Here is a 15,074-nt window from a genome sequence, read left to right on the forward strand (position 1 = left end):
TGCTGAATCAGAAGAGATGGATGACACATCCCCGACCGTGAAGGGCACGTTGGGCTACAGTAGCCCAGGTGATTGGTGGTGTGTTTGATGAACTTCATAGCTGACAGGTTTTTTTTTCTCTCATCTTTGAAGTAAGGCTTTCACAGGGAGGATTTCAAATACACCTCTTTTGCCTGTGTCATATAAGGTCACTGGGAGGAACTTAAGCCACAAAGATGGTCTTACTGGAGAAAGATTAACTACTTTACTTCTCGCTGCTAATTCAAGAGCAGAAGTTAGTCTGACGGATATGAATTTCCAACTCCCCAAAGATTAGCATAAAAACAGGCTTTCAGCTGGTGCTGCAATTTAGTAATCATATTGTCTTTCTCATCCCTTTTAACTTAGTGATAAAACCGGTAAAATTATTTTGGCATCACTTGTAGAGTACTTTACATACTATTTTCCAGGGTCCTTCCTTATAACCGCAAAACCTTCTGCCCTCATTACACGGATTAAAGTGTGCTTTTACCGCCGCTTCATAAACCTTGTACAATGCGTTCCCAGGTGGCATTTCAAGGGTGACCTCTCAACTGCGCTGTGCACACCTGCACAACATCAGATTAATTGAAAACACCATGATATTTTCCACTCAGCAGCTACTTCCTGAGACATTTGAAATGAATTGTGCTCCACTGAAAAAGAAGGAAATCGTCTCACTGGGTTGCATGAAATCATGCAGACCAGAAGAGAGGAGACAAAAACCTTCATTCTAACGGTGAATGTGGGGCTAGTTCGTGTGAAAACCCTTTCAATGCAGAATAAAAAAGGTTCTGTGGAAGCTTTCATAAAGCCCGGTGATGTGCCCAAAATATATTACAGCAATGAGGATGTACATTGAATGTGTGTCCTTCTAATATCATTGATTTTTTTTAAAAGGGGGACGTTTTGTTGTCAGTCTGCTGATGATCATCCCACGTCTCTGGTCCAGACTGAAATATACTGTGGAGGGTTTGTTGTGCAGAACAATAGTGTCCAGCAGCTTCTTATCGTTACCATTGTTCTTGCTGGCTTCAGTGCCACAGAACTAACATTTTAAATTTGCACATTTGTGACTAAGGGTGCTTTCAGACCTGTGGCCCCTTTGTTTTGTTCCGATTCAGGGGCTAAATTGATGCAGTTATTTGGTTTTTAGTTTGTGGCGTTTGTGTTCACAAGGCAAGCGACTGTAGCGGTTCAAAGCTGTTAACAAATGCCATGCGCGAACTAACTTTTCTCTCATTGGTCAGAAACAAATGCGGAAGGAGTTTCCTCTTCCGTACCCCGGGAAAAACAAAGTGGGTGAGTTGTGTCGGTTGCTGTGTCGATTATGTTCTCACTGCAAACGAACCGCTCCAGGGGCCAGATTCACCAATATGTTCTTAAGAACGATCTTAAGAAATGTCTTAAGTTCTAAAATTAAGAAGTTCATAGGAAAGTTCTTAAGTGAAATTCCTCAATATTTTCTTAAGAACCGTCTTAAGAACTGTCATTTCTTACGAATTTCTTATTTTTCCTACTTAAGAACTTCTTAAAATATGTCATTGCATTGCACGCGCCAACAAACAACATTTATACAGTTTGCGTCTTAACCATCAGTCACTCACTAAACATGGAGAAAAAGAGATGCAGGAACTTTTCAAGGCAGGAGTTTGAGATTATGGTGGATGAGATTAATGTGCGAAAAAAAATACTATTGGGGAAAAATTAACTACCATGCTAACTAACATGCTAACAAACAGTTAACAGGCTCTTTGTGTAATTAATTACAAAGTATATCCTCAAACTATGACCTACTAGTCTAAACTTGTCTAAAATGTGTTGAAAAAGGTGATATTAGAGTGTTACCTTTTCACAGAAGACATTTTAAGACAGGTCAAGGTTGTCTTAAAGTTAAGAAAAAAGTCAAGAACAAATTTGAGAACTTTTATTTCAAGAATACCATTTTTTCTTAAGATGAAACTTAAGAAGAAAGTTGAGAAAATACTTTTTTGGAGAATATGACTTCTTCTCTTTTTTCTTCTTAAGACTGAACTTAAGAAAAAAATTACACTTAAGAATTTTTTTTCTTAAGAATGTTTTGTGAATCCGGCCCCAGGTCTGGAATGGAAGCGAGTCGAGACCACCTCTCCTAGGAGATCTCAGCTCGCTTGTTTTGTGCCGCATCCGAGCGCGATTGCTGTGTTCACATGTACCAAACCAACCGATCTTTAGGGGGAAACGCTCCCTGTTTCGGAACAACTGCTCCAAACAGGACAGGTGTGAAAGCACCCTAAGTTGCTATCATTTTTATAAAACTAGTCATATAATTTAATCATCTAAACTCAACCAAGACATTGTGTTGTCTGCTAAATGATTCATGGGACAAGGCTCTGGGAAGAACGTCCCCACATAGTAAAGAAAGTTAGGCCCAAGCAAGGCCCATATCTGCGGTTTTTCTCTGGCCCACGCTTGTGGTTCATGAACTCTGAGATGTTTGGTCAAGATAGTGCAACAACTGTGCCCTAAGTGCAGAAAGTGGCCCAGATTAAAGACAAAAGTCTCCGCTATATCTGAATAAGATTTGTATTCATTTAAAATAACCAAACCAGAAATGTGAAACATAAAAAAAACCAAAGATGACACATAGAAACAGACTGGATGAAGACGATGAAGATGAAGAAAGTCCATATTTCTTCACTCAGAGAAGAGAAATAACTCGGTTAAAAACATAACTACAAAAGTATGAAATGGGGGTAAATATAGACATTGGTTTAACTCTTGTACCACTTTGTAACTCAAACACTGGATCGTAAGATGTAATGTAGTTAATGCTCGAGCAGGAGCTAATATTGGTTGGAGCAGTGGAATGGATACAAGCCGTCATTTTTTCCTTATTGCCAGAGCTATTCTGACAAATGTAAATGTCTCTGGTAGAATAGTGATTTACAGAGGGCTGTTGAAGCCGGGGTAGGTTTTGGGTCTTTTCTGGTACGGATCGTATGGTACACGTTGTGTGCGTCTGTTTAAAGGAGCCCCGATGTCTCGTTGCTCAGTGGGTCCTTTGACTTGGCAGCAGCTGCTGAGTGGGTGGTGATCCCTGAACAAAACAGGATTATAAAATATACATTACAGACATTTTGGGCTCCAGTGTGAGAGCTTGGCCTCCTGTGTGTTAATTGCCTCAGTGCTCTAATTTCATGCTTGATGTGAACACTTGTCTTTCACGCCACAAATGAAAACGATGCATTTTGTGTACAAATGTAAGAACGGGCTCAGACATGCTGTACCAGCCGCCGGAGACGTAAAGATACCTGCTTTTTCACATTTAAAAAACATTGGACGATCTCTTTTTTTTTCTTCTCATTTCCTTTGGCAAGTGGGCCCTCGGGGGCTTTAAAAACAATATGTACTGATTTGAAAATGGTCTGTATAATGACCTGGTTGGCTGAGGGGAGTCATTTAGGGCCAGATTGCTGCTTGTGTTGGGCTTTAGTCTCTAATTAGGTCAGAATGCAAATGCCTTTATTGTGATGTTGGCCCACAAGGAATAGCACAGCTCCAAACTTAGTGTTCAGAGTGTAACCATGTGTGTCAAAGTGACTCACTCGGCCCCTGCAGTCATGCTGCGCTGCGACAAGAGAGGGCACCAGCGGCTGAGCTCATTCACAACCTTGCACTCTTATCAAAACGTGTTTATTGCACTGTTATGTTGGCATGCCGTTTATGCAGTGTTTAGCTGGTTAAATGTTCTGCTCGGGGGCTAAAACCCAGAGAGGGACCACGGAGAGCTCCAAGGCAATCATTACCTTTGACTCCCCACGTATAAACTCATTCTACAACTTTTTCAACTTTGGCTTTTTCCTACTTCATCATCGCTCTGCACTTGGAGTCCATCATTGTTACCTCCTCCCCTTGTTGCGTCTCCCGTACCTTTCTCTTTTATTGATCATTAGTTGGTGTTGGGAGGAGAGAGGAGGTTTAATTAAGGAGCCAGACTGGTCTGTCAATTTTGCTCAGTGCTGCGTGGAGAGCACCAGACCAGGCAATGGCTCTAATAGGGCTTCACACTGTAAACAACACGCACACCTGGACAGCAGCAGGCCCCGGGGAGAACTGGAGAAAGCCACTGCTGACAAGTGAGAACTGGCAAAGAGAGGAAGATCTTCTTTTTGGGTTGTTTTTTATGTTTTTTCCAACCACTATCTGAGACGATGAGTTTAAAGGAGCTGTATGTAAGAGCAATAATAAAACGAATCATAAAATGACCCCGATATGTCAACAGACATTTAAAAATCATGTTCATTTCAAATACTTATGTCACTGACAACAGCACTCAAGCCAGGATATTCCAGTTTAAAAAGAGGAGTTGCAGCCCTCAACTGATGTCTATGTTGTCATTTTTTGTTTTGGCCTGAAGCTCCACCCTCCACCTATCTCCCAATCACCAAGTCAGTATTGTTTCTGAAGCTCCACCCTCCACCTATCTCCCAATCACCAAGTCAGTATTGTTTCTGAAGCTCCACCCTCCACCTATCTCCCAATCACCAAGTCAGTATTGTTTCTGAAGCTCCACCCTCCACCTATCTCCCAATCACCAAGTCAGTATTGTTTCGGCATCCGGGTTGCCAGCTCGGCTCTAATTATCGCAGGCATGGCAGCCTACGTTCCTGCTGCATTCTGCAGCCTACCTGGCAACCTCTGGTCGGGGGGAGGAGGGGGAGGGTACACGCCGCTCAACAATATTTTGAAAGTGACTGCAGTACCAGTTTTGGCCATTTCTTACAGATGGCTCCTTTAAGTTAGTATTACTGCCATGAAGTGAATAAAAAAGCAAATAATAATTTTGAATGGACTGATTTATTTTCCTTTTTACTATTTTACTACTGTATTTTCCGCACTATAAGGCGCACCTAAGAGCCTTTAATTTTCTCAAAAACAAGCAGTGCGCCTTATAATGCAGTGCGCCTTATATATGATCATTACGGTAATTTCTGTTACTGTAGTCAGGGGGATTGTGGGTAATGTAGTTGGTGTCGCCGAAGTAATGGCGCTAAAAATGTCAGGAATCGTCACAGACAGACAACAGCAGCGACGCTGACTCGCATGATGGCGACTTTGACGAGACGGAGCAAAGCTGGTTTTTATTTTGTTAATAAAGTTTGACGGTTTTCTTCTTGTTTTTTTTTTTTTGCATTTGCTGTAGGATTTTGCAGCATTTCCTGTAGCGCAGCTCCTTCAGGTAGATACGTAACTCAACCCCAGCCACTATAGTACGGTAGTTTACCATATATTTAGTGCGCCTTATAGTGCGGAAAATACGGTACTTAAATTTCACAATCAAAGCTCAGAACACATCACATCAAGTTAATTTGATTCAGTTTATTTGTACAGGACCAATTCACAACAAGATATCTCAAGGCACTTTTCACAGAAAAGTAAAGTGCTTCAGCACAGTCCAGTTAGATCTGTCCAATCCTGTCTGATTATAATTAAGTTCTGTTCCAATGGAACTCAATTTGTTGTAATCCATTTATAATTCAGTTCATTCATCCAACTCAATTCAGTCTCAATACAATCAGGGATCAGTTTTCTTATGTTTTCTCAGAAGTACAGTGTTGTGGAAAAGTTATTAATGTGTCTGTATTATATATTTTAGCCACCTGAATGACTATCTGAGCTAGGCTGTGTGTCTATCTAACAAGATGTAAAAAAAAATGTGACTGATGGTACAAGTTCAGTGAATTTAATATGTTATGTGCATTCAAACGGGTCAGGATGTACATCTGGAGCGTCGATGCAGAATTGACGCATAACAAGTGACAGCATGGCAATTTCAACAGAACAAGAATGCTTTAGACTAAACACTAAATGTGTCTCATAACATTACTTTGCAGCTGTGTGGGACAGCTGAACTAAAACTCTTTATAGACGAATTAAGAGTCTACGCTAAGTGTACTCATAAGGAAACTCCATACAGGAACTGAGAATACAATTAAATCCAAATGCCAAAATGTAGTTCTTAAGACAGAAAGAAAGCAGAAAGCATGAAATGTTGGCAAGAACAGGAATGTACAACGGAAGTGATGAAATTCAAAAGTGCAGATGGAAACTTTTAGGGCATATTCTAAGAAAAGATCGCAACAATGACCATAGGAGAGCAATGCCATGGGCCCCAGAAGGAAGAAGATGACATGGATGGCTAAAGACTACCTGGCAACAGAATGTGTAGATGAAGCAGACAACAGCAGGATGGAGCTCATTAAGCCAGGCGAGGACCGCAGCCATCAGCAGGGCAGCATGGAGAGGAAGTGTGGGGGATGTCTGTGTCACTTGGCATCCAGTAGGGGGGAAGGAGGAAACATCAAATTTAACTTGGATGAAATTGTACAGCATGTAACAGGAGGGAATGTTCTCCTGTGCAATAAGACTTCAGTGTCAGAACCTCTCCTCATGGTAAATGCATCACTGTGAATGTTGTTTTTTTTTGTCTGCTTATATATCAATGGTTAGTGTCTTAATTGGCAAAAAAAACAAAAAAAATCCAGTGTACATGCATTTTAATCTTGCAACAGTTGTTAGTTTTGTGTATGAGTGTATGTGAATGAATGTGTCCTCCACCAGTCCTCCTGTCAGATTCATCAAACAGACTTTATTAACTGATGAAACTGATTCTGCCAGAGAGGACTAAAACCACCGATGTAAACCATGAAAGGACAGGACAGAGGAAGAGGCTATACAGTGATGGGGGAAGTGTGTGCAGAGTGATGTGATGTGAGGACATGACACATGAGACGGACAGATACGTAGTGCTTAATTGTAAATATAAAAACATACGCCTGCTCACGAATATGCGTAGAAATATATACAAACATATACACTTAAATGTTGCATACATGAATCCTTTAATACACGTTACTAAGTTCCTACCAACCTAAAATGACATCATGGCATCACTGTGAAGTAGACTGTAGGATATCCATCCATCTTCTTCCGCTTATCCGTTCCCGGGTCGCGGGGGCAGCAGCCTCTGCAGGGATGCCCAGACTTCCTTCACCCCAGACACTTCCTCCAGCTCTTCCTCCATCTCTTCCTCCAGCTCTTCCTCCATCTCTTCCTCCAGCTCTTCCGAGGGGAGTCCGAGGCGTTCCCAGGCCAGCCGAGAGACATAGTCTCTCCAGCGTGTCCTGGGTCTTCCCCGGGGTCTCCTCCCGGTGGGACATGCCTGGAACACCTCCCTGGGGAGGAGGGACATGCCTGGAACACCTCCCTAGGGAGGAGGGACATGCCTGGAACTCCTCCCTAGGGAGGAGGGACATGCCTGGAGCACCTCCCTAGGGAGGAGGGACATGCCTGGAACACCTCCCTAGGGAGGTGGGACATGCCTGGAACTCCTCCCTAGGGAGGAGGGACATGCCTGGAACACCTCCCTAGGGAGGAGGGACATGCCTGGAACACCTCCCTAGGGAGGAGGGACATGCCTGGAACACCTCCCTAGGGAGGCGTCCAGGAAGATCCGGTACAGATGCCCAAGCCACCTCAGCTGACTCCTCAATGTGAAGGAGCAGCGGCTCGACTCCGAGCTCCTCCCGGGTGACCGAACTCCTCACCCTCTCTCTAAGGGAGCGTCCAGCCACCCTGCGGAGGAAACTCATCTCGGCGCGCTTGTATCCGCGATCTTGTCCTTTCGGTCACTTCCCAAAGTTCATGACCATAGGTGAGGGTAGGGGCGTAGATTGGGACTGCACTTTTATTATGGGTGTATTTTGTTCATTTTGAATTCTTTAAATTTAAAGATATTCTAAAATATATCTTCCTCTCTAAGGAGGATAAACGTGTTAATCATATTTCTGTAAGGAAGCTCCGGCATTATTTGGAAAGTAATTTTGTCCATTTACTCCTTTCTGGTGCTTGAGTAGCTGTATTTTTCTCTTTGAGAATAATCAAATGTTCTACCAAATTCATGTTATTCATCAGATTTGGTTGGCTCGTTTTCACTTTGTCTGCCTTGTGAAACTCTTTGGCAGTGTGATTTGGGTCAGATTTGGTCTTCTAGGTTCTTTTTCTTTGAGACTCGTGTTGTTGGGTGATATTAAGTCCATGTGCATTCTTGACACCATTTAGATAGGTACAACATCTTTTGCACTTGTGCAGACCTGCATCATCACACTTCCGCTTCCTTGCAAAGTTCCTATCAAACGCTGGATCCCAACATAATCTGCACAAACAGAACTAGTCAAATCTTCTGTGACATCACAGATTTATGAAGAGCAGTTTTGGAGCCTCTTGTTTTAGCTTTTTTTAGCTTTTAGGTCTCTGGAAGTGTTGGCAGCATCTGCCTCCACTCAGTCCCCTTTAATCCAAAAATGGGCACATGGGTCGAACAGAAATAGTCTAGCAGGGAGATGATACCACTCACCTGTTTTGCTTATCTTAGATCATGTAGCCTATGATCCAAACTTCAGGTTACTTTGCTTCAAATCTAATTGAATCTGTTCTTGTTTCAGAAGTTGCTGCCCAAATTACAGAAATGTGATCAAAAGAGTCTCAACCGGGGATTAGTTCAGATTATTCATCTCATAAACATATGGCACAAAACCCTTTCCTCGTGACAGTTAATTCAAATGATTTATTCTTTCCAATTAAAGTACGAGATTTGTCGATGATTCATTCGTCCATCTCTATTTTATGTGTCTGTTCATTCAGCTGTAAGCAGTGTGTGTGATTTGGTGTTTGCACTTGAGTGGTTTTCAGGCCATAAACCAAAACTTGTTTAGGGCCACCAAAATCCTGGGGCCGGCCCTGGGTGAAGTCGACGCCTAAGCTCTAAGTAGGTTGTGATAACAGCCATTAACGACTCTAATGCAACTGACAATCCAAAAACTACACCTCCAATGAGACATGAATTTATGGCTTCATAACATTTTACCTGGGGTGCATCTCCCATACTCTTTTTTTGTTAGCAGGCTGAAGATATGTTTATTTCTTCTGTCAAGTTGTGGATTTTAAAATTCTAGTCAAAGTAGGTTGATCTTGGAGCCAGTCCCAGTTGTCCGTTGAAGATTTGCTTTTTTTTTCTGTACTTCTGGTGTCATTTTAGCAAGTCAGAGCAGAGGAAGCCCCTTGGATCCCACTCAAGCCAAATACATTTCTCTTGCTTTCATCTCAACACATAATGTTATTTCAACATACATCCTTTATGTGTTTTAACAGCATTTAATCTTTAGATCTGGCAAAAAGCGAGTATTCGTTTTTCTTTGACATCATCAATAGAGGTTGATATCAGGTTAATGTTTGTTACTTTTAATTCATTGCAGTTAGTCACTGGTCTTTATGTACTGTTTTTCATCTTTATGAAGACTCAACGTCGAGGCTAGATATCTAGATTTAATTGTATTTTAACCATTCATTAACCAGATCTCAGCCAGGCAACATAGGGAGTTCATTATGATAGTAACTCAAGAAGTTTCCTCACACACACACACACACACACACACGTTCACTTGTCAGTCAGCTGTAAGTTATCCTGTCTAGTATCTTAGTATTTGTCAGAATCAGCTATGAATCACTTTGCTTTCGAGGTTTTGCAGTGTCTAAGCTCATGCTGTCTCAGCTCTGATGAAACATCATTCACAGGCGCGCTGTTAAAGTAATGATCTCAAGTAGAGCTACTTCAAACTCTGTTCCTTCTGTGATTGTAAAAGCAATACGCAGCTTGACACAACAGCGTCGGGGCTTCTGATTTAGCTGTTGATCAGATCTCAGGAACTACAGTAGCACCTCTGCTATTTATGTTTGTCTTTCTGTAGCTGGTGTTTGGTGAATCTGAGTCAGAGGGAAACTCAGAACAACGGCGAAACTAGATCCCCAAGAACAAAAAACCACTGTAGCATGAGGCTTTGTGTGTATTGCACTTGAATTTATTTCTTTGGTTTGTAGTGATCATCTTTATTAGTCTTTGGGATTTGAACATTTTCTGTTCTGTTTCTGCCTCGTTGAGGCCTGTGGGTATTTGGTTGTTTGTGTGGTAGGAATGGGCGATATTTTACCGTTCACGATAAACCGTCAAAAAAATTCCCCACGGTAAGAATTTGTCATCTAGCGGTAAAAACGATAAATTCCCTTTGATGTTTTTGTGTAAAACCTGATTTATAGTTCTGCGTTAAATCCACGCACAACGTACAGGAAGGAAGGAAGGAAGGAAGGAAGGAAGGAAGGAAGGAAGGAAGGAAGGAAGGAAGGAAGGAAGGAAGGAAGGAAGGAAGGAAGGAAGGAAGGAAGGAAGGAAGGAAGGAAGGAAGGAAGGAAGGAAGGAAGGAAGGAAGGAAGGAAGGAAGGATTATGAGCCAGAATGAAAGAAAGAAAGAAGGGATGAAGGGATGAAAGAAAGAAGGGATGAAGGGATGAAAGAAAGAAAGAAAGAAAGAAAGAAAGAAAGAAAGAAAGAAAGAAAGAAAGAAAGAAAGAAAGAAAGAAAGAAAGAAAGAAAGAAAGAAAGAAAGAAAGAAAGAAAGAAAGAAAGAAAGAAAGAAAGAAAGAAAGAAAGAAAGAAAGAAAGAAAGAACAGGTGGACTCATTTAATTGTTTTTTATTAATTAAATGTAATTGTTGTAGTTTAGTATTTAGTATCTTTTACAGCAGTGTTTTGGCTCCAAAGACTGAATGTGGTGATAGATTTATAGTTACAAAGGTGGAGTTGAATTGGTATTTTTTTATCGTCATTTTTATCGTTATCGGGATAAATGCCAGAAATGATCGTGATAAATGTTTTAGTCCTATTGTGAGGTCATGTCTATATTATGGCCTCTGCACATGGCGAAGAGGGCTTGTAGGCGTAGGCCTCCTCACTTATGCGTCATCTCTGTCCCTGTGTTCCCTTCCTTTAATCGATAAAACCATCAAAACATTGCACCCGCTGCCCTCTTGTTGACTCTGTGTGTCTCTTGTCTCTCCTCCAGAGAAAGTCAGTATGCTGTCGGCATTGATCGCCCCCTTCAAGTACATAAGCCCTGGGACCAGCAGCACAGAGGACGAGGACAGTTTAAGTAAGCTGCCGCCTCTTTGCTTTCTCTTTGTCAGCACGCTGAGCTAACGCTCTCAGCAGCAGGCCCGATGTGGAACTCATCTCCCTGTCACCTGCATAATTAATGATTTCAGAAGTAAGCTCTTTGGGTTCAAACCTGTCCCCTTTATAAAAGCAGGCTAATGTTAGATTTAAGCGTCCAAAATGAATAAGTCATCACGTTTTTGGCCATCATCTTGAGCTGCAATCTGCTCACCAGTAAAACGTCTGCCACCTCACCATTAACATTTTCCTAGAAAAAGCTGCACACCCCATTTTTGCTCGTTCCCCCATCAGAAATGCAATGCGCCGCCACTTCCCAGTAACAAGGTTTGAAGAGCGTATCACAGCTGTTCAGGCTGTGCCCTTACAGAGGATAGGGGTGTGAAATAAAGCAGGCTACAGACATTTCTCTCATCCTTTCTTGGAATGTCTGCCACTCGACGCAATCCCCAACCCCCATCACAAATAGGATTGATGCTTAGTGATGGCCACAGGGACCAATGTTTCCTACTCGTGACACAGATTCGGAACCAATTTGAAGGCAGATTACAGGATGATTTACCAGATAACATCACCATTTTAAGGGATTTGTATTTGGGTTTTGAAATACTTAAATATGATAGAGCCCTGTGGTATGAAGTGGTCTGAGCTGAGGGAGATGATTGGAGATGTGTTCATTACCATTACATTGTGTATCAAGTGGCTCAATCTGCCTCCAGAGATTTCCTTTGATTCAGTTTGTTCAGCCAGGATGAATGGCCGTGTCACACATTAACTATTGCTTTTTCTTCTCCCCACTATGATCTGAGTATTTTCCATCAGATTCATCGGCATCGTTTCTGTTTCTGCTGTTTTTCATCACAGGCACCAGCAGTGCAGAAGTCAAAGAAAACCGAAACATTGGTAACTTAGAGGACCGTTCTGTGGCCTCTGGTGAGTGCCAGTCGCTGTTCCGCTCGGACTCGACAAGAAGCGGCAGCTCTGGTCTGAAGAGGAAAAGGCCGCTGGAAGAAGACAACAATGGTCACCTGTGTCAACTCCGTCTCATCTATAAGAAACTGTCCTGGTCTGAGGCGCCAAAGAATGCCCTGGTGCAGCTGAACGAGCTCCGGCCGGGCCTGCAGTACCGCGTGGTGTGCCAGACGGGCCCCGTCCATGCTCCCGTCTTCTCCATCGCTGTGGAGGTAAATGGACTAACCTTCGAGGGTGCGGGCCCCACAAAGAAGAAAGCTAAGATGAAGGCTGCAGAGCTGGCGCTGAAGTCCTTCGTCCAGTTCCCCAACGCTCCCCAGGCCCACCTGGCCATGGGAAACATCTCAAACCCATCTGCCGACTTCACGTCAGACCAGGCCGACTTCCCCGACACACTCTTTAAGGAATTCCAGTCATCCCCTTGCGCCGACGGCCTCTCGCTCTGCAACTCGGCCAGCGAAAGCGAGCTGCTGTCGAGCGAGTTGCTGAGACATGGACGTTTGCTCCGCCACACACTAGACCTCATGGTTCAGGCCCAGCAGAGGCTGGGCGGGATCGTTCCAGAGCCCGACGCTCCCAAGAGCCCGGTGGCTTTGCTCAATGAGCTCCGGCCGGGCCTGCGCTACACCTGTCTCTCAGAACGAGCCGAGGGCAAGCGGCTACGAAGCTTTGTGATGGCGGTGCGCGTGGACGGGCGGATATTCGAGGGCTGCGGTCGCAGCAAGAAGCTGGCAAAGACCCAGGCGGCCCAGTCCGCCCTCCAGGCCCTCTTTAACATCAGGACAGCCCCCGAGGGGAAGATTGGCCTCAAAGCCAGCAGGAAGAGTTGTCCTCATTTACCCCAGGTGAGTACAGACTCATCCCCGGCGCCTGTCTTCTGCTAAGCTTCTCTGGCAACCACTTCAGTTCCTACAGAGGCCTGTAATGACCAAAACAGCAGGTGTGCAGCAAAAATCCAAACACCTTCCAACAAGTCATTAAGGAGGAAAGCAGGAATGAGCTCAAGATAGAGGCGTTGAAGGAGAAATAGTGGTGATTGATGAAAAATATGATTAAGCAAATTAAGCTCTTATCTGTTGTCAAAGAAATCGCTTCAAAAGGAAAATTCTTTTCACAAATTTGTGTGCATGCGACTGCAAAAAGTGGAAAGTTTGTTAGTACGTTGCATAGAAAGGAATGTAAATGAAGCACATTATTGTCCTGGTGTCTCTGACAAATGAGCAATCTCCATCAGCACCCATATTGTTCTTTTTTCGCAATCTTATGTGTTTGCAGAGCTGTTATTGGGAGGGGATCGCAATTTCGGAAAATCTCCGCGTTCCTCTGTGTTTGACATCACAGTGTCTGCAAACATTAATTCAATCTGTTGCCCAAAGGAAATCGAAACGCAAAGAGCAGATCGACAAACAAACCACTGAGACCAATTCCATGCTCATTTACCAAAATATTTAAATAGCAATCAGAGTGAGAAACTGGTTTTTGAGGAATTGGGGGAAATTGGAAAGCCTAAAGACACAGTCGCTGGATTAACCAGCACTTGTTGACAACCAGTAGAGCCAATCAACTTCATTGCAGCTGCAGAGTTTCATCAAAAGTAAATCTGCAACTAAGTAGATGGTCAAACCAATTCTATTTCTTTTTTTTCTTTTTGTCTTCATGGAGATTAAACTTATTTCTCGCTGACTACGTCATGGGGCTGCTAACAACTGAAATTGAACTCTTTCAAATGTCTCTGCACTATTTTGCAACACTAAAGGATGTGTGAAACATCACCCTCTTGAGGTCTTGAATTGGAAAATGAAGCTGTCCATGTTCAAAGTATCCTGCCCCTGAGGTTTTTCCTTGATGCTTCCTGTCATGCACTGTGTGCCCCATGGTGTGTGTGTGTGTTGTCTTAGCGTGCGTTTTGTGCCTTGAGGAAATAAACTGGTCAGGGTGTCCTTCCCCGGAGCACAACATCAACCAACAAACCTGCACATGTTTGCCTGGGAGAAAGTTTCTTTTTTTTCTTTTTTTCCCCCTTCTTCCACGGTGTCTAAAAGGATTTTAAGAGGATTTTCTGCACACGTTTAGTTCCAGAAAGCACTCGCTTGTGGAATTTCTTGAAAGTCAGTCATGCTGTCTGCCAGCCCTCCAGAGATGTTTCATTTTTATTGGTAAAGGACAAATACATTGCTGAGAATATTCAAGCATGCATCTTCGGGGTGAACATGTGGCCAAGCATGTGCTTTCAGGTACGACGTTTTACAGGTAACTTTTGTATAATGTGAATGCAGAGACCTCCAGCTCACATACGCGGTCCACACATTCACATGTGACCCGGTCCTCTTGCCAGGCGTTGATTGCATGGGTTGTGGTTGACTACCCTGCAGATGTGAGATGTAATGCGAGGGAGGTTGCCAGCTGTAGCCTTGGGGAAGTACAAACGCTATGGTGGTATGCCAACGTATGTGTGCCAGCTCAGCCTGTTCCCTTTCATCACAATTCCCTCTAGCTCTACCTGTTGCTGGATAACGCTTTCTTTTTTTTTTCGTGAAGATGTTCTGCACACAGTATATGCTGGAAACGTGATTTGTAACAGTAGAAAACATTTTTACGTAAAAGGAGTCATATATGCAGTACTCGAGTTGAGGGGGGATGAGGGGGGATGGCATCCCCCCTGAAATAAAAACGGTCCCCCTTTCCATCCCTTATGTCATTTCAGCAATGAATGTGGTTTTACGGCTATTTCAACATTTAGAGTCATCACCAGAAAAATAACTTATTTGACCATTTTCACCTGTTTCAAGTACATTTTCACTTGAAATAAGTAGGAAAATCTGCCAGTGGGACAAGATTTATCTTCTTATTACAAGCAAAAAAATCCACGTTTCCACTGGCAGATTCTTTTACTTATTTCAAGTGAAAATCTACTTGAAACAGGTGAAAATTGTTGTCCTTTCCAGTGATGAGTCTTGTTTTAAGCGTAATGAGATTCTTTTACTAAAATGAGACATTTTAACTAGAAATAAGACAAATATTCTTGTTAAGATTTTGAGTT

General features: G+C 42.9%; 1 protein-coding gene across 1 annotated transcript in view; it reads left to right on the plus strand.

The window, feature by feature from the left end:
• The window catches only part of adarb2 (adenosine deaminase RNA specific B2 (inactive)), a 270,118-nt gene that overhangs the window by 156,248 nt on the left and 98,796 nt on the right, over positions 1-15,074 (plus strand). The window contains exons 2-3 of the mRNA XM_061713821.1: positions 10,956-11,042; positions 11,927-12,879. Of these exons, the coding sequence (XP_061569805.1) occupies positions 10,956-11,042; positions 11,927-12,879 (1,040 nt within the window). The remainder of the gene's footprint in view (positions 1-10,955; positions 11,043-11,926; positions 12,880-15,074) is intronic.

Source organism: Cololabis saira, chromosome 22, assembly GCF_033807715.1.
Source record: "Cololabis saira isolate AMF1-May2022 chromosome 22, fColSai1.1, whole genome shotgun sequence".
Taxonomy (NCBI): domain Eukaryota; kingdom Metazoa; phylum Chordata; class Actinopteri; order Beloniformes; family Belonidae; genus Cololabis; species Cololabis saira.